The 20,115-nt window shown below is 38.6% G+C and overlaps 1 protein-coding gene across 1 annotated transcript in view; it reads left to right on the top strand.

The window, feature by feature from the left end:
• The window catches only part of PCSK1 (proprotein convertase subtilisin/kexin type 1), a 40,930-nt gene that overhangs the window by 4,532 nt on the left and 16,283 nt on the right, over positions 1-20,115 (top strand). The window contains exons 3-9 of the mRNA XM_007078900.3: positions 1,967-2,077; positions 4,032-4,178; positions 5,474-5,550; positions 10,987-11,075; positions 14,009-14,181; positions 15,215-15,427; positions 17,930-18,030. Coding sequence (XP_007078962.2) covers positions 1,967-2,077; positions 4,032-4,178; positions 5,474-5,550; positions 10,987-11,075; positions 14,009-14,181; positions 15,215-15,427; positions 17,930-18,030 — 911 coding nt within the window. The remainder of the gene's footprint in view (positions 1-1,966; positions 2,078-4,031; positions 4,179-5,473; positions 5,551-10,986; positions 11,076-14,008; positions 14,182-15,214; positions 15,428-17,929; positions 18,031-20,115) is intronic.

The raw sequence follows: 20,115 nt of genomic DNA, 5'->3' as shown, positions 1-20,115 counted from the left end.
CTTAGTCCTTGAGCATAGCAAGAAAGAGATTTCCCTGTCTGCCTAAATGCATGCCTGACATTAATGCACAAGAAGTCAAACTAACTCCCTTCTCATATTCACAGAAGAAAATTGGACAGAGTGGAGCATACCTGTTATTATTACTGCAAATGTCTCACTAAAGTGAACAGATAGCCCAGTTCTATTCTTTAGATATTGTTTAATAGTTGTTTTGGAGGGGAATATCTCAGGAATAATGAAGAAAAGCTAAGAATTTAGTCTGCAATATAACTTCATAAAAAAGGGAGTGTATATAATATTATGAAAAATTATCCACAGAATAAATTTATTTTAGGAAAAATCCTAGAACCCATAAAAGCCAGTAGTGGAAAGTTGGACTAGATGATCTTTAATGCTCTTCCCATATCAAAAAGATTATTTATAATTAAGTACATGATACCTATTATGTAAATAATAGAAAGACACCACCAATTTCTTCTATTCCATTTGTGCTGTTCTTATAGAGATTAATATGGGATTTGGAGTTAATGACATTAATCATAACACTGTTTCCAACAATTGGATGTTTATCTGATCAGATGGCAGAGTACCTCTTCTTATATTCCATTTTTTAAAAATTGCTTTTGATTTTCATTTTATTGCCTTCTTTTTGATGGAGGATAATATTCTTTCAAATTAGCCCTCTGTAATGCAGCAATAGGCTATCGTTACAAGTCTTTTAATGAAATCTCCAACTGTAAGTGACTCTCTTCATCAAAGACTAGTACTTGTTCCCTAGCAGCCAGCTTCCAAAGACCAACTCAGATGACAGGCAGTATATTCCAAGCATTGAAGTATTTTAAACCAAAACAATTAAGCTTGAACATACAGACTCTTTAAAAATAAATCACAGTGACTAATTTCTAGCTTTCAAGTACCTCCCAATATTTATTATAGGTTTGCAGTAGATTTTTCTAATTACAAATTCAGGACAGTCTTAGTGGATAGTTTTATTCTTTAGCTGCAAATTATGGTTTAGTTTTTATTTTTGATTCTGACTCGTGTCAGATTGTTCTCACATTAAAAACATCCCACCAGACACTGGACTATCATCACGTGTATGACAGAGAGAATGTTTTGGGTAGGAAACAGTCATGTTGCCCAGCGAAATAAGAGCATGGTATTACTTCATAATGAATATAACCATAAGGCAGTCCCTCTCCCTCAGGGTCTCAAGTATAACAGGATTATGCCATAAATGTGGGAAAGGTAATTTTTGTATTGTCAAATCTCTATGCATAATACATGAGACTAAATTAATGGTAAGTGTGCATGGTCAGTAGTACTCATTCATCACCCTGGATCTGTTTCTCATATTAAATACTCTTAAGCAGGAGGCAGAAGCACAGGGGAGCCAGAGTATCAGATTTGCAAAGACAAAGCACCTTTCTTGTCATGCATAACATTTGCAACTTCTACCTTTTGCATGTAAAGAAAAGAGAAATTAAGCTGTAAGAGCACCTTAACAGCAGTCGCTGGAATCTCTTAGCCTGTTGACTCATTCCATGAAAATGGACAAATTTTCAGCTACAAAACTCTGAGACCTCAATAAAAAATGGGTATTATGGTCCATTTGCTGATGAAAGCAGTCTGAACTTTTACTTCCACTGGAATCACAGCGTAAATAATTTGAGGGAATCATCACTTCACTGACTCCTTCTGACTCCACTGACTCCACTTCACTGACCTCCCCCTAAAGGTACAGTTTACTGTAATAGAGGAAATGTTCATCTCCTACTGCCCAGTGGGCAATCCCGTCTTCTCACTGAGCTGCCAGTGTTATCTGTAGTCAAATGAAAACATTTTAGAGCTGCCTCACCTCTGATGGGGAGGGTACTGTAACTAGTTAAAGGGAAGATGGTTACACAAAGGTGGGTATCTGAGTGCTGATTTTCTTGCTATGAATATTTATTTTACCTCCTTGTAGGTGTTATGGGCTGAACAACAATATGAAAAAGAGAGAACTAAGCGTTCAGTTCTAAGAGACTCAGCACTAAATCTCTTCAATGATCCAATGTGGAATCAGCAGTGGTACTTGGTAAGTACTTCCAAAAAGACTGTATAGGACCTGGGATACTTATTTTATTAAATCTGCACAATAGATTTTTTTAATGATGGAGAATTCATCAGAAGGCTATATTACCTGGAAATTAGGGCTGATGGGAACTTCCATCATCTGGATCTCCTGTTTTACTAGGTGAAAGTGTCTGAAACACAGATATTTAGCTGCTATGAAAGCTATGATCTTTGAAAGCTGCTATGAAAGAGAAGAAAGGTTGCTACTTTCTTCTCTTAAGCTTATCTGGAGTAAATGCAGAATTGTGTCTTGCAAGTTAAGGGTTCAAGAACAGTAATCGTGGCAAAAATCACATTTGGTCAAAGTTACTCTTGAGAACCTTTAAATCATCCAAAAGGTAGAGTGAACATGATTCATTATATATGGTCCTGAGTGGCAATTCTTAAATGCTAACAAGTGAGAATTTCTGAGCTAAGCTAAAGGAAAGAATACAAGGAGACAAAAGACATCTACATGCAGATGTATAGACTTATAAACTGTTTTGCTTTTAAGATGCCAAATCTTCATTGGTATGTGAGTGTTGAGTAGAGAAATTTTAAGTGTTCTTTCTTACCTGCAGAATATTCTCCCTTCTGTTTTAATATTAAGACTCTATGGCAGTCATACATATTGATAGAAGTGTTCTTTTGTTGAGTATTATAAAATATAAGTTTTCATGACAACCATAAGCTAAGGTTACACATCCTTTTTGCATAAAAGTTGGGAGAAGGGATCAATTCTTCTTGACATTCTCTTAACCTAGGTAGTACTTGCTCATTGCATTGAAAGAAACTCATTAACATTTGTGTATTGACTATGCCAAATACTATCCTAAGTGTTTGACATGAATTAACTCCTTTAATTCTCACATTATATTGTAGATACGATGCTTATACCCATTTAGCAGATGAAGAAACAGAGACAAGGGCAAGATGAGTAACTTGCCAAAATCATATGGTTACCAGTGGTGGGGCCATAATTCATGGCTCCAGAGGCCATACTCTTAACGACCACACCGTATGATTGTTCTTGCAATTGACACAGAGGTCTTCTTCTCTGGCTTTGTCCAAAAATCTATCTGTAGTTCCAACCTCCTGTGATTCAGCTTTGTATTGGCCTCGTAAGAGTTTTCCCCTACTTCTTTCTGAGGAGCATCAGCCAGGGCACAATTCATTCAGACATTTTTTGACTGTTATTATTTATAAATTTTTTACTGTCCCCTTCACCAGAAACCTGGTACTTTTCTAAAACATCTCCCTTATATGCTTTCCCAAGCTCATATCTCTATTCCCTTGCTGTCCAGCTGTTCTCCCTTATAGTCCCATACACTGTAACGATCAGAAAATTTATCTGAAAAAAGAAAACTCCACATCTCCTCTCATAGATACTCACCCTCTAACTCACTCATACTTGGAAAGAGGCAATTAAATTGCAAGTCCTGGTGAGACAGCAGCCTCCTGGGCATTCCAGGTTCTGCTTTTTCTTTCCGAAAAGTTATTAAAACATCCGTGAATAACTGTCAACCAAACAATGTAAAGTAGGTTCAGTGTGGCAAGGGAAGCTCAGGATTTGGGGAGAGATGGAAATATGGGACATCACATAAAACTTTGGTAGATAAAAACCTGAGCATATCATTATAAATGAATGAAACTTAGGGATCAACTTCTTAGAAGCCATGTAGCTCAGTGAGAAGGGGCACAGGGTGATTCATCCTTTTGAATGATTTTTCCATTAGAACAATTGGGAAAAGAACAGCACTCTGATGATTCACTTTGCCCTACCATCAACTTTATTTTTTTATTTCACCTAATTGCATTCTTTCTAAAAGTAGAGTGACCCTAGGAAAAAGAAAGATGGGTCTTCGGACTAGAGCTTCAGTTTTCATTTTGCAGTAAGCAAATCATGATTTTACCAATTCTTTGTTTTTCTTTACCAGCAAGATACTAGGATGACTGCAGCCCTGCCCAAGCTGGATCTCCATGTGATACCTGTTTGGCAAAAAGGCATCACAGGCAAAGGAGTTGTTATCACAGTACTGGATGATGGTTTGGAGTGGAATCACACAGACATCTATGCCAATTATGTGAGTCTGGGCCCTCCCATGACTGCAACTTAGGGAGCTGTCTACACAGACACATAGTTAAGGCTTTCCTTTCCTCAAGTGGAAGACTTCTCGGATACTGGCCCTAGGAATTATGGGCCAAGGTTTTGCTATTTCCCTCACCCTCCTGCCAGTACATATGAACTTTTTTTTGTATGAGTAGGCACTTAAAGAATTCAGTGGAGCCAAGGATTGTACAAAAGCTTGTGTGCTGGGGAAGGGGAAGGCACCTATACAAATTAAATTATTAAAAGCCATTCAGACTCTTTATCACTCAGTATCTAGGGCATTAAAGCAATCAAAGAAAGAATAATGCCTTAGATCATTTTTCACAGTCTTCTTCCTCACTCACATCCTTTATAGGCGAATATCTCTAACATTGTACAATTATGTGAATGTGATTCCTTCCATGCAAATTCAAATAATGCAAAAATGGCTCTCAGAGAAGAGAAAAGTTTATCTCAAATGGAAAATAAGTAAATGAAAACTATTTACTTAATTGTTAAGTTCTAAGTGATATCTTAGGTCTTTAGATCAGTATTTCATCTTTAAAATTGTCCCATGTGTTTCTCTCACCCTTTCCATTCATTCAAAATTCTCCAGCTAAAGAGCAAAGGAAAATTAAAGGAAAAGAAAGGAAGAAAAAGATTAGTAGAAAGTAGGAATTATTAAAAGATATGGAAACTGTAGAGAAGAGGCTGTAGTGGTAGTAGAATTCCTCTATGGGAGATGTTTAAGTGTAGCAATCTGATTGGAAAAGGAGGTGGGACCTAGAAGCATGCCTTAAATTTCAAGCACACTTTATTTAAGTTAGATGCTTAGTGTAATTGGGAAGGCTGAAGAGATCACTGTGGACCTGAGCTCCACCCCACGGTCACCTATTTGTACCTGTAATCATAAGAAAGATGAGTATCCAAGTGTTGCTAATTAGCTCTATAGCTTAGTTGTCATTCAACTTCTCTGGGTCTCAGTGTTCTCACTTAAAAAATGAGGCAGTTGAAATAAGTTAACTCTGATTCCTTCCGGTTGTAATATACTATGAGCTTAATGAGCTACAGGTTTGGTGACATTCAGTGCTAATTGTATGCTTGCTCACTCTTCTGTGTATATCATCTCTGCCTAGTTTATGGGTATAATGAATGATCAGAAACTGGGTCAGAAATTCTGAAATGCAGACTTTTGAGCTATCAGCCAGGATGGAAGGGGTAGGGGTAGAAGGCTTGGGCGGTGTTAACTTTTTTTAATGATGCTACAGGATTATTTTTTATTCTTTTTAGGATCCAGAGGCTAGTTATGATTTTAACGATAATGACCATGATCCATTTCCCCGTTATGATCCCACAAATGAGAACAAGTGAGTAAACGTGGATGGGGGGTTGGTAGGAGGGGGAAAGTACTTTAAAATGCTTTTATCTCATTTGAGAAAATTATACAATAAATATGAACCATATTTCAGCTCTCAGAAAAGTTTTCATGCATACCAATCCATATCATAATATTTTGTTCCTCTTAAAACAGAAACCAATGCTTCTATTTTTATATTTCTTTTGGCTTACAGGACCATAGTTCAATTAAACTTTCTTCTTATGTTGCAAAATGCTCCCCTCAAATGGCACTGAATAGTTATGGCTTTAGAAAGAATGTTTGGGTCATAAAGAGTAAAATCCTCCAGCCCACCCTCCCTAACCCCATCAATGAATGCTTTACTATTTGCAACATGTTTGATGTTAGTTGTGAAAATAAAAATAGAAGACAAAGATAACAATTCCCCATGACTTCTTTTAGTGGCCACAGCCATGCTCGTCAGTTCCCTCAGAAAAGCATATCAGACAACAAAAGCCAGATATCAGACAACAGAAATACACTCTGCGGCCTGGCTCTCAAATCCAACACGTTTTCTGGGGCATTGGACTAGTCAGTAACCTTTCCCAGAGTTTCTGCTGCAGATTCTAAAGCTAAAGGGAAGAGAAAGACAATTACCTTCTGACTCCTAAAATAATTCTCTGTAGCAGTCACAATGTGATGAGGGAGTCCAAGAGCCAGACCTGCCAAAGCAAGAGGCCAGATAAAACCCAGAGCCAGGAGACTTTCTAACCTTCTTTCCTAGCTGCAAAGAAACTACACCCTCTAGCCACGTGGCCTCAAATGTCCATGCCCATGTGAGAACTCATCTTTGCACATGTTATCTTCATAACTTCAGGAAAACTTTCACACTTTCTTCTTCATTTGCTCCACAGAGAAGAGACTTGCACCAAAATAGATCAAAGCCAAGGCAAAATCAGGGCTTGTTGCTACAAATGGGATGGAAAGATGCTACATAAAGTGGTTCTTTTTTCTCTCTGTATGGCTTTCTTTCTCTCGGACTATTACCCAACTTGGGTCAATTGAGCTCTCTCTCACTTGCTCTCTTTCTCCCTCTTTCCCTCTTCCTTTAGCTCTTATTCTCACTCAGAATTCCTATGTGGCTGGTGCAGTAATGTTGATCTAAAGTTTTTCTTTGGATGATCCCCTTTCCAGAAGTTCAACAAACACCAGGAAGAGAGCTGAGGCTCATGGACTTGGCCTCAACTTCTGGGTGTATATTTCCTCCTTGAAGAAAAGGGGAAACTTGGGGAAGGTTCCAAGATATTGCTTCTTTCAGTACCATTTACTTCCAGAGTTTATTTCTTAAAGATGCTAACTGCAAATAATGCTGAAAAGTTAAAATATTCCCATATCAATACAACAGGAACCACAATGGGTGCCCTCGGAAGAAAGTGAGATATCTCAGGAATTTATGGCAGGGACCCCAGACAAACTCGGAGCTATATTTCTGAGCCAGGACAGTACAGGGCCAGGAGAAATATGTGATCTTTTGGAGCATGATCTTGTAATATTAGCCTGGCTGGTGGTCATTGCTTTGCCAATTACCAGTGTAGAAAGTGACCTTTAGGAAATCACTTACCTCTCTCTGCCTCTATTTTGCACTTTTATCTCCCCAAATGGGTGATAATGCACTTGCTCTCCACTCTCCTGAAAGGAACTTCCTGAGGAAATGAACAATAGCTTCTTGGAAGAAAGGGGCACCCTTCTTAGAATGAAGTAAAAATGACAACTCTCCTTCCACCCCCTTGGTCAAGACCAAAAGAGAAATCTTCTCTCAGCCATATGGGTGCAGCTGAGGAGACTGTTAGCTGGAAGTGTCAGCCTTCTTCCTAGGCAGCATATTCTAGGTCTGGCCCCATGATCCAATATGGATGATAAATTGTGTAGTGGCTGCATGATAGCTGAATACTTGGTGAAATGATATTCTCTAGAGTTTCTCTACTCATGAGAAGAGGGACTCAGATTGCCCTTTCCCCTCCCCTACAAAGGAGGAGTCTCATATCCAGCATTTATAATAGCCACATTTCCCCTAATTCATGGAGGTCCAAAGCCTTCAAAGAAGTTGCCCATATGATGGTAATTATTTTATGCCTAAAAACCCGTGAGTTTCTAGAGCATAGCCTGCCATGGACCTCCCACACAGCATAGAGTTAGTGTGACATAGCCAAACAGTTAAGAGCATAGGCTTTGCAGCTGGATTTAGATTAAATATTAGATCTGCCACTTAGTAGTTGGATGGCTTTGAACAAATTACTTAACTTCTTTTGTGCCTCAGTTTTATCATCTATTAAAAAGGGATAATAATAGTATCTACTTTGTTGGGTTATTATGGTGTTTAAATGAGTTTATATAGGTAATTGGCTTGTATAATATCTGGTACATAGAAAAAGTTGTGTTTGTTTTGATGATGATGATGATCAAGTTTTCTCATTTAGCAACTAAGACCTCCTTCCAGTAAGAAATCAACATGACAAGAATAATATCCAAGAGGAGCAGAAGCAGAGACAAGTCAATTTTCTGAGCCAGTTCAGGATCTGCTCTTTGAAAATGACACAATAAGTAACTGTCTCTCAGGGTCCTCTTGACTATCAACCAAAAAGGTAGCATCCCTATCATTTATCAAGAGGTATAATAAAAAATAGAGTTACCCTTCTAGCATGTTGTCAGAAATAAATCCCTTAGGTTTAGAAAATGAATGGCTCCATTTTGCCTTGGACTTTATAGTATTTAGAGACCTATTATCTCCCAATTCCAAGGGCATTATCTCTCTAAACTATCTGTGTTGCTGCTCTTCTTTATTACTATGTAAATGAGATTAATAGAAGCTGCATTTGAATTCTCCTCTGCAAATCAAAAGAGGAATCACTAAATAATAAAATCCCCAAAGTACAGGTAACTCTTACTATTAAGCTGCCATGAATCTATATTCAGAATTTCAATACCAATTACAGATTATTTTTCTAGTTAAATAACATGTGTGACAAGGATGTTTTAACCAGTATAATATTAGTCTTTAAACTATCTTGTGGAATAATTTTTTAAAAATCAATTTGTTTAAACGCCAGTTACTACCATTGTTCTAAGATAATAAAGGGTTCTTTTATCTCAGAGCCTAATTTAAGGAAAGAAAAAAAGCTGCAGGTCTACAAAGAATGACATAGTACCACTTTGATAAAGCCTTCCCTTTTTCTAAAAGTGTGGAGGTGGGAAGTGAGGGCAAGAGGAGGGAAAAACATCTACCCTTTTTGTACCATGATCCTACTGGACCTTTCAAGAAAATAATGTTCAGTACACAAGGAGAGAGAAATAATAGGTGGTGTCACAGTGTATCATTTTTAGGACAGAGGTGCTGTGCTGGGAATGTTTGCCAACAATTGGATTCTATTGGCTCAGGCGAGAGACTTTGCTATCCTGGCCTTATTCCCATTCTGTGTAAATGGAAACACAGGTGGTGGACTTCTAGGAACACACTTGTCAGAAGGTGACAACTCAGTTTCTCCTCCTACAAAAGCAAAGAGGGTTAATCCATCAAAGCATAAGCTTCCTTTTATATGTTCAGTGTGCACACATTTCTCAGAGCATGGGTGGTTGGTCAGGACACTTTCAGTTGCAAGTGAGAGAATCTTAACTCAAAGATTAAGTAAAATGGGCATTTAAAAAAAAAATTACTCAAGGGATGGTCTAGCTTCAGGCATTCCAAGATCTGGGAGCTCAAATAATATGCTATCAGGACTTCAATCACTGTCTCCATCTCTTAGTCTCTTGCCTCCAATTAGATTCATTCTCAAAAAGTAAAAGAAATCTTGCCTGGCGGCAAGCTCCACATGGCTCACATGGAACTTAAAGCTGAAGAATTTAGAGAAAGACTAGAATTCTCTTCCCTGGAATGTGCAACAATCCTTGAAAGCTGTCTGGGAAGAGGAGCCTCATGAGAGAATCAAAAGGAGTGAGGGAGAGCTCCTTCCCAAAAAGGACAAAATGCTAGGAAAAAAAAAAAGTAGCAGGTATCTGCTACATTAGGAAAGACCTTGAATTAAAGACAACTACAGGGGCACCAGGGTGGCTCAGTCGGTTAAGTGTGGGACTTTGGCTCAGGTCATGATCTCACGGTTTGTGAGTTTGAGCCCCAAGTTGGGCTCTGTGCTGACAGCTCAGAGCCTAGAGCTTGCTTTATATTCAGTGTCTCCCTCTCGTCTCCCTCTCTCTGCACCTTCCCACCTCACATTCTGTCTCTCTCTGTCTCAAAAATAAATAAAAGTTAAAAAAAAAGATAATTATATTGTTCTGACTTAGGATTCCTATCCAGTATTAACATGAAGAAGCAGAAATATCATTTAGTAAAAGGAGACCAAGAAATGAACTTTGGTACTTTAGAATAAAAGATACATGAAAGATAATTATTTTGGATAGTCAATTTCAAATTTTTATATTCCATGCTGAGCAAAATAGATGTCTACTATAATAGTGTCTAAAAGTAGCTGGTTGACAGAGTTGCTCAGAGCTAACTCTTCCCCTCTTTTCTGTTAGCTCCTCCAAAGTATCAACAGCCTTTACACTGCTTCCAAAATGCAGTAACGTCGTGAAATAAATTCACATTAAAGTTCTCTTGACTTATTGACCCTCCTGAGGTTAGGGTCATGGTGGGAAAGGACGATTATTATCCCCACATTTTCAGAATTGATGTTTTAATGCTAGAATCTGCTCTGTTTTAGAGATTGACATTTCCCTCCAAGTACTCTGAAATCATAAATTACCCTCTTTGCCTGATTACAAAACCAGTCTTCTTCAGGCTTCCAGCCCCAATCAGAGTTACAGGAGAACCCTGGTTTCCCAATTAGCCTGAAGTGTCCTATTAAAATCTCAAACTCCTCTTGGTACCAGAAAACCCTCAGTTGCTTTAGTTTGGTAGTATATGGTTAGAGGAAGGGAAGAGGGCTTAAGAGGAGAATTCTGTTCTACTTACCCTACTAGGACTGGTCAGAATAACCTAATCCAAGGAGATCACTAGAGATGGAGTGAGGAGCTACTTCACCAAAAAGTATGGAATAGAAACCATGATTTCTAAAAGTGTCAGAATTGCTCACGATAGTATCCATAGCTAACACTTCCTGAATTCTTACATTATACCAGCCACTATTCTAAGTGCTATACATGCAATATCTCACATGTTTGCAACAATACTCTTGAGAACAAATGACTTACCTAAGGTCACACCACTAGTCACTGGTAGAAGCTGGAATTTGAATCACATACTTCAACTCCAGTACCCTTTCATCTGATACCTGCACTTCAACAAATACTGATGGGAAGGAGACCAGCAACAAAGGTTGACAAAAAAGTTAATATGACCATGTACCATGGATTCGTGTGCAAACAACAGTTTGCCCTCACTTATGTTTTATAATATCTATTTTTTAATCTTCAGACACGGGACCAGATGTGCAGGAGAAATTGCCATGCAAGCAAATAATCACAAGTGTGGGGTCGGAGTTGCATACAATTCCAAAGTCGGAGGTAAAGCAGAGGGTTGCTCCTGCAGTTCTGCACTTCAATTTGACTCTTGCATCACTTGGTGTAAATGAGGTGGGAAGGGGGGCTTTCAACAACCAGAAGAAGAAATGAATTCCATGTAGAATGTGCTGCAGGATTTGCAAACAAATCAATGGATCTGGATTCCTAAAAAATGATAGCCGAATACAGCCTGTACATCTTTGTGGGGAGAAAAATGGAAATGTTGAAAAGCTTTTGAACCAAATCTAATTTTCTCTGTGTGCTAATTTACAAGGGTTTGTTATTGAGTACTTGCTAAGGGAACAGAAAGAGGAGGTAAATTTAGGAAAAGACTTTCCCTGCCTCTCAATTCTGTAGTTCTTCATTTCAGAGCAAATAACAGTCTTAAAAAAATAAATGAATACGTGCTTGTTATATGAAGAAGCCAAAGGTTATCTTTGACAGCACGGATTTAGAGTCCCTAGCTGTTTCAGTCAGTGCCTCTATTGGGAAATATACAGTAAGTTCCATCGGGGCAGTTTAATAAAGGAATTATTTGTAAGACTTAAAGGAAGCCATTATTATATTATACACTTAATATACAATAATATATTGTATATTATAATATACATTATATTGTATATATTATAATACACAATATAACTAATAGGAATTAAAATAAAAACTTGAAAAAAAAGAGATAAGGGAAGCCAACAAGGGCTAATAAATGAGAGCAGATGTGATGACCTTTGGGCCTAAAGGAGCATGGGAAAGGAGAGGTCAGTGGCAACTGTAGAGAGAAAGTTGTGGCCATAGGAGAGAACCACTGTACAGGAGCTGTAGCCCTGAGTTACAACAGAGCTTCTTCTAGGCAAGGAGTGTCCCAGGGAATGAGTCACCCATTCTCCTCCCACCCCCCATTCTCCTGCCTGTTGGTTGAACCCAGTGAGAAGGCAAGAGAACTCATTGGTGAGATCCATATCCCTGTGAAGTAGGGTGGACAGTAGACCTACACTGGCTCACATTCTCTCTCCTCTTCTCACTGTCCTTACCTTGGTCTTTCACAGGCTACAAACTTTGAGTTTAGTTTGTTTTCTAAAACTGCTATAAAAAAAAAGATCAACTGTAGAACATGCCAATGATAGTAAAACTGCTTTAAACTCGACCTAAGGATGTCTTGAATTTGATTATGATTTCCTGTTTAGAAATCAAATAAATACACATCCTGGCATGGATAATGAATCACTAATACAAAATACTATTAAACTCTGCGTCATTCCTGATTTCTTTGATACTAGCATAGTCAAAATGCCGTGGGATTTTTTTTTTCCTTTTTAAGTGCCATGTTAATTTAAAGAAAATGAAGACAGGGGCACAAATTAGGTAATCACTTAGAGAAAGAATTCATTTTTTAAGATGATGTACTATCTAGCTATAGTTTGTGAGAGAATTTTCTGATCCCTTCATTTTATTGAGGAGTAATCAGAAACAAGTTTCTCAAGGTAACAGCTATTTGTGGCAGTGTGGAACCAAAACACGACTTCCGATTGCAAGTCTACTGAGATTTTTTTTCATTATTCCACCCTTTGGTGATCTAGTCCCAAATGCATTTTTTAATAATACTTTTCATTTATTAGGGACTTACTGTATGTCCATCACTGATCCTATAATACATTGTAGGTTGTGTATTCTGTTAGTTAACAGGTTGATTTTAGGTGCCAAATTTCTGGGATTCAGGTCTCAGCTCCCCAATATCAAGTTGTATGATCCTGAGCAAGCCATTGTGCCTCTCTTACAGTCCACCTATAAAATTGGGAAAATTATAGCATCTACCTTAAATGGTTGTCAAAAGGATAGAAGAGAGTCCATATGTTCAAGGCCTGTAGAATGTTAGCTGCGTATAGTACATCCTCAATGCATGTAAGCTGCTATCTGTTATCATTCCCATTTTAAAACTGAAAAAAAAAAACAAACTGAGGCACAAGAGGTTGAGTGGCTTGCACAAGATCACAAAGCTAGTAAGTACAGCTGGGATTTTTCTTTTTCCAAAATAAATTTTCAAATAACTTTGTTTTAATCAATGTGACTTTAGCTAATTATGTTAATTACATATTCTTTTACCTATGCTCCATAGTGAATAATAGGGTACAAATCTAAGGCTGTGCAGTTAACTACATTATCAGCCTGAAGCCAGGAATGACCAGGTATCTGCTCATATTTGTCTCAATTGCTTTTGCCTTCCTGGCTCTTGAATACATGCGTCTGATAATGCATGACAGCCTGTTAGAAAGCACAAAGAACTACCATATCTGCCTTCTCCTGATGAAAAATGATTCCCCCTTAGGAGCAAAATCCATGGCAATGATTTCATCCTTGAGATTATTTAGAAGAAAAGGAAGCATGTTCCTTGAGAATATTTCTTAGCAAACATATAAAAGAATGGCCTCTGGGTTATTTTTAATCAGTGCTTAGAAACAAGAGTTCTTTCCCTATTTGTTAGTTTCCTATTGTGGGTAGATCTTTTCAAGCTGCACAGTGTTCCATACAAAATCCTTCATACAGCACAGGATGGGCAACAGTTATTTGTGGTATAGTCATGAACAGACATGTCAAGGTAGGGCTGTTTGTTGGCTCCTTCTGAAAGCTATCCTGTCATTTTCAGGTTATTGAGGTAGTGAAGGGAGGGGAGGTATTTTGTAATCAATAACAATCATGGCCACTGCTTAGTGCATATAGTTATTTCCAAAGGGAAGATAACAAAGTTTATGGACGCTGTGACTTGTATCTTCCTTCTGTGCTCATAGTAGCCTGGTCATGGGCACCTGAGACATGCAGTGGTTACCTTCTTTTTAACTCTTTTGCAAGTCTTTTATAAAATGAATATTAAGGCCACTATGCCATTCTACATGTTCATGCTGACATCCACTTATGTGTTTTTTGTTTGACTTTCTGTTTAGGCATAAGAATGCTGGATGGCATTGTGACTGACGCTATTGAAGCCAGTTCAATTGGATTCAATCCCGGACATGTGGATATTTACAGTGCCAGTTGGGGCCCTAATGATGATGGGAAAACTGTGGAAGGGCCTGGCCGACTAGCCCAGAAGGCTTTTGAATTTGGTGTTAAGCAGGTGAGATACTTAATATAGATCTACCTGAAATGAAACCTGGCCACTTGGATATGAAGGAAAGGGAAGAACACTTAGATTATATCAAAAGAAATGGCTTTGAATTTCTTATTGTTGCTTATAATTTGAAAAGCATTTAGAGAGCCAAATCATTCTTCAGAGGGATGGAACTTAAGGGTTAGGGAAGTTTTCCCTAATTGGGTCTGACATTCAATAGAGATTCATTACTCTTAGAGTATTTACTTAAAAAATACTATGGATATGTCCTTTCTCACTTTTCTGCTGCTTTTAGATTTTTACACTAGGTAAACTACTACCCAGACTTCTTTCAAATCTCTAGGGACATATCCTTAAATATAGCTACATGCTACTTCCTCTTTTGTATGTGCCTGGTACATACTTGTGCCTTGATTGTGTTGCTCCATTTACCGCATTCTTACCAGGATTCTAAGGCCTTGTTCTGCACAGGATAAAACAAAAGTAGAAACTTTGGAGAGCACAAATTGAGAAGTCATAGAAAGAGTAGCCTTGACGAGTTTCATTCAACTGAAGAGTCCCTTTTAATGCAGCTGCAAAACAGATCTGAATAATGTCTGATTTTGTCATTCTATCAGTCAGCCAGAAGATTTAAGCAGAAAGAGAGGAAGTTCAAAGATTCAAACGCAGCAACATAAGCCAAGGAAAGAGTGAGAGAATACAAGCGAGTGCTAAAGGCCAGATTGTGAATCCTTACAATAAGGAAAAGAAAGAAAGAAAGAAAGAAAGAAAGAAAGAAAGAAAGAAAGAGAGAAAAGCACTCACTGACTCATCCCAGAGAGGGCCCAGATGAAGGAGGAATAGCAGAGCCATAGGCCAGTGGCTTGTAATATGAAGTCTTGTGAGATTTCCAGCACGGATGCTGGAGCACCTGGCATTGAAACAGACTCCAAATAAATGTCTCTGGGAACTTCATGCATGTATTTGTTGGGGATTTTATGGGGATGTGACAGTGATCCCAACAGATGATAGATGTGATATAGTCTGGCTTTTCTTTTAGGGAAGACAAGGAAAGGGCTCCATCTTCGTCTGGGCTTCTGGGAACGGGGGACGTCAGGGAGATAACTGTGATTGTGATGGCTACACAGACAGCATCTACACCATCTCCATCAGCAGCGCCTCCCAGCAAGGCCTGTCTCCCTGGTATGCTGAGAAGTGCTCCTCCACCCTGGCCACCTCATACAGCAGTGGCGATTACACCGACCAGCGAATCGTATGTTGCTTTTGTCTAACTCCTCTGCTTAGGTAGGGGAGCAGGGCTTGCATTCGACAAGATCCTTTGGTCAGTACCTTTGGTAAAATTGCTTGGCTTAAGCTTGATGACTCAGCTGGGGAGATTCACACTTTGCTCACCTGAAAGGCTGGCATCTATTGGGGAGTTTTCTCTCTCAAGGATAATGATGCCTCTGCCAAGATGATGTTGCCTCTCTGTCATCTTTAAACCCAGCCCTGGGAAGCCACTAAGTTGTCATTACATACAGCCAAGAATCAAAATATCTATTCTGCTTGTGTGATGCCTCCCTGAGAACAGCCTTAAAGGAGATTACAGGGTTGTAGGGGCTTCACCGCCCTTGTACTTATTGATCCTTTAATAGCAGGGATATGGTCTAACATGCCCTTTAGCAGATGATAAAAATACAGAACATACAATAGCTATGTTTCCTATGAATGGATAACCTGCAGGAAAATAACGGTCTAAATTTCCCCCGAGATGAACTTCTCAGCATCTGAATAAACAGCTCAGGAAGGTTATATGCTCAGAGAGCATCTCCAGCCCACACTTGGCTGTGGCTTCACTTCCATGAGTCAGACTGCCAAGGGCAATTATTGGATTTCCCTTCAAGGGCACAGTGATGAAGGGCCATTCGGGGGCTTTGCAAACAAAGGGAAGTACTTTTAATTTTAAACTGTATGGTCCCAAATTTAACTCCTGATACAGAAAGAACCATCTAGCTAAAGTATCTAAATTCTAATCTCTATGAAATAATAGGTCATGATTCAATTAGATTGTAGGTGAACCCCATAATAATTAGACACTAGAATGTGTGTAAGATTCATATTAATGGTGTCTCAAAAAAATTGCTAGTTCTCTTTTCCATACAGGATCACTATTCTGGAACTCTGCCTGCTTCTGCAACTTACTCTAGTTTACACAGTAAACCTCTAGCCTCAACTTGAAACATTGGCCTCCCTCTCATGCCCTTATATTCAATTACTCAAATAATAGATGGTGATATTCTACCCAGAAAATCTTTATGACAGGTATATTTTATAGCCTTTGAAAGAGGCATAGCAGACATGTATCCCACTTATATTCAGAGTACCTATTGTTGTCCCTAGGGGTATCTAAAGTTGCTTATCAGAAAGTGGCCTGTTACACATTTCAGTCACCATTTCATAGACTGTCCCTCATCTGAGCTATTATGCTGTGAAGTAGGAGGAAGAGTTTCCATCTTTGTAAAGTTCTCTCCTTAGGTAAATCAGCCATAGGAGAGACAGCTGGTGGATTCTATTTGAGATGGTTGCAATAACATAGCCTTTGTCTTACGCAAACCTTTTCCTCAGCACAGTCATCTCTGGGGGCTTACTTGCGTCAATAGGGAAAAAGGACAACCTTGCTTCCGCAGCCCTCTAAGGAGCAGAGCCACCATAACTTGAGAAATTCAGCAACTCAAAGTGGGAAGCCAAAGGAGGTGATAATAGAACAAATTATTTTTTTACACCTCCCTCCCACACATTGAAATCTCTAGCTAAAAACGATAGTGCAGGAGCCTGGGTGGGTGTCTTGTTAGTAATCCTTTGGCCCAACTACTTGCTCAACCAGCAATGCTATGGTCCTTAAGGCAGACTGATTGGAAGTCTTTCTGGTTTCTTCCCTTCAGTCTTGGCAACCTCTTCATTAAGATAAAATTAGCCTGGGTAATTCCTTACGTGCAGTAATATTGTGTAAGAATGCTTTCACAGACAGGATCTCATTTCATCCTCAGAATATGAGTCAGGAAATGTCAACCTCATTCTACAGATGGGGAAACCACATGGGGAAAACATGTGCCCATGGGACACATCTACTGAATAGCAGTTTTACAATTTGTAACCATATCAGAGTCTGACACACCTTTCATTTATTTGAAAAACACCATTTTCATCATAGTGCAAATATGGACACTAACTCATGGCCATCAGATGATATCAACAGTGAGTGCACACTACATACATACTAAGCAAATTTGTGCAAGTAGTTCAAGTGGCCAAAATCAGAATGGCTCTACATCCTCGTGCTGAAGAGACAGTCAGATGTCAATCTGAAGGCAAGTGGGAATTTTGCATGAAGCAGAATTTCTAAATATGCCAGACTAAACACAATGGACCTGATGATTAATGGGCCAGCATGATTCACAGTGATTTTGAAACTGTCCCTTCTTTACAGACAGTATTTCGTTTGGGAATCTCAGAAAATATTCATAGTGGGAGTACTTCATCCCCAGAAAAGGCATCTTGATGCCAGAATTATACACAAGTTGTATATAGAGGAGAGTGAACTAAAATATCAGCAGATGGCAAACATCCGCCTATGGTTTAACAGAGGAAGTAGGGAATCGAATCAGCTGAGTTTCCTGATCGTAGCAGATGCAGCCTTAGGTATGGTTAACCCCCAGGGATGGAGAACACTCCTCACATGCTCTCCTGCATTTCTTCCCTTCCGGATGCCACCCAGACCAGTGCCGACCTGCACAATGACTGCACAGAGACCCACACGGGCACCTCAGCCTCAGCACCCCTGGCTGCTGGCATCTTCGCTCTGGCGCTGGAAGCCAAGTAAGGCCCAGAAAACTTCTAATCACCTTTATTGCCTCTCCTTCTTTTTAATAACATATATTGCTTTCTCAATTATGCTTACAATAGGAAACTTAGAAAACTATTAAAATATAAGTCCTCTTCTTGTTAACATCTCCATGTAGATTTAACACACACACACACTTACAAAATTGGGAACTTAGTATACACGTAATTTTGTAATTTTTAAAATCTACCCTATAATATATTAAGAGCACTTTCTCATGGCTAAATCAATGTTCTTTGACCTTTAAAAATTCATGCTTTCCTCCCAATTTTTCTTCCACTTAGCTGCAAGGCCTTCTCACTTCTGTTTGTTCCCACCAGGAAAGACTTTGTCCAGATAATTTCCTGTGGGCAGTATTAGGAACAATAAGCTTATAAAACATCCCTCTTTTTTCAGATTATATAAACCAATCCTAGAGCTGATCTAACATATCAGGAAACATGAAAATTAAAAACAGAATTATCTGTTTGTAGTATCCCATTATATAAATGCGAATTATATTAAAGTCATCTAATCATGTTTAGATACACACTGTGGTCCATAAATATTGGTTGTTATCTCTGATAATTTCCTCAGGATAAACACCCCTGATTGGAATTTCTGGGTCAAAGGGCATGCATGTTTTAATGATTTGGCTACATACTGACAAGTTACTATCTAGAAAGACCATATCATTTTACATTACCGTCAATACTGTGTCCAAGTGCAAGTTTCCTTACCAAAGTTACTTTTATTATCTTTTAAAATGTTTGCTATTTTAATAGGGCAAAATGGTATCTCAACTTTATATGCTTTTATTTCACTAGTGATGAAGCTCAATATCTTATATTCTTTGGCCATTTATCACCTGTGATTGCTTGTTTATGACCTTGATTTTGTTTTATGACCTTAGTTTAGAAAAGCTATTAATGCTTGGTTAGCTTGACATTTACCTTTTAATTTTACTTATATGTAATTTTTATTGCAATGAAATGAGTATATATACACCTATATTTGTCAGTATCTTTAAGACTTTTTCCTTTGCTTTCATGCTCAGAAAAATATTTACGATCTCAAATTAGATTAACATTTATTTATATGTCTTTTATTATGATTCCTTTGCCATATCTAAATTCTAAATTCCCCTGGAATTTTACTGTATGATGTTAAAAAAGGATTTGGCATTATTTTTTTCCTCATATTGGTTACCCAATAGTACAACTCTTAATACAAAGGAAAAAATCTAACTGTTGCACACTGTGTATCTACAGCTTTTTATCTGTCCTTGTTTCTGCTTTCTGGTGGCAAGAAAACTTTCAATATCAAGTCAGGTGCTCTGGTTGCATGATAGAGGAGGTGGTTAAATTTGCAAGTTACTGTTATCCTTCCTAATAAGACGGTTATCATAGAAGAACATCTGTATTCTCTAGAGAAAGAACAAAGCATTCCCCTCACATCATATTCAGTAGACGAGGTTCATAATAGCAGAAAAATAGAACACCTTGGCCTGTGCCATGGCTGGAAAAACTCTGAAGTTGCTAAGTATTTGTTCTGGAAAGTCCAACGTAGATCCAGGAGCCCTGGGGCCACCTGTGAAGTTGTGGTTTCGTCGTGGTATCTCAGCAATGAGATGGCCACAGTGGCTAAGCAAGACAGGCCTAGGAAGTTTTGCACAAGAATTTACCTAGTTGGAGAGACTGGGAAGATGTCTGGTAAGGGAAGAGAAAATCCAGGGGCTCAGTCAGAAACAGGGAAACTTGAAGCTCTGGGGCCCAGCAGAAGAGCTGCATTGAGAATCTGAGTTCACTTGTAACAGGAGAGGAATGGACAGAAGGCAGAGTCTATGAACACAAGGTCAGACTCGCATCAGCAGATTCAACCCAAATTCAAGGAAAAATAATCTAAGCACTCAAAAGTTCAAGGAACACATGGCTTCAAGTTCTAGGCATATCCCTACCTCAGGCAAGTTAATCTCCAGTTGAGGGCTCAATTTACTATCTCTAAAAGGGAAGGGTTAGATCAGATCTTTTTTTTTTTTTTTCCAAATTTCTTCCTTTTTGAAAATTGAAGGTGTCATCCAA

The sequence above is a fragment of the Panthera tigris genome, chromosome A1 (assembly GCF_018350195.1).
Source record: "Panthera tigris isolate Pti1 chromosome A1, P.tigris_Pti1_mat1.1, whole genome shotgun sequence".
Lineage (NCBI taxonomy): Eukaryota > Metazoa > Chordata > Mammalia > Carnivora > Felidae > Panthera > Panthera tigris.
Note: the sequence above shows the minus strand (reverse complement) of the source record. Positions and strands in the feature narration are given on the sequence as shown.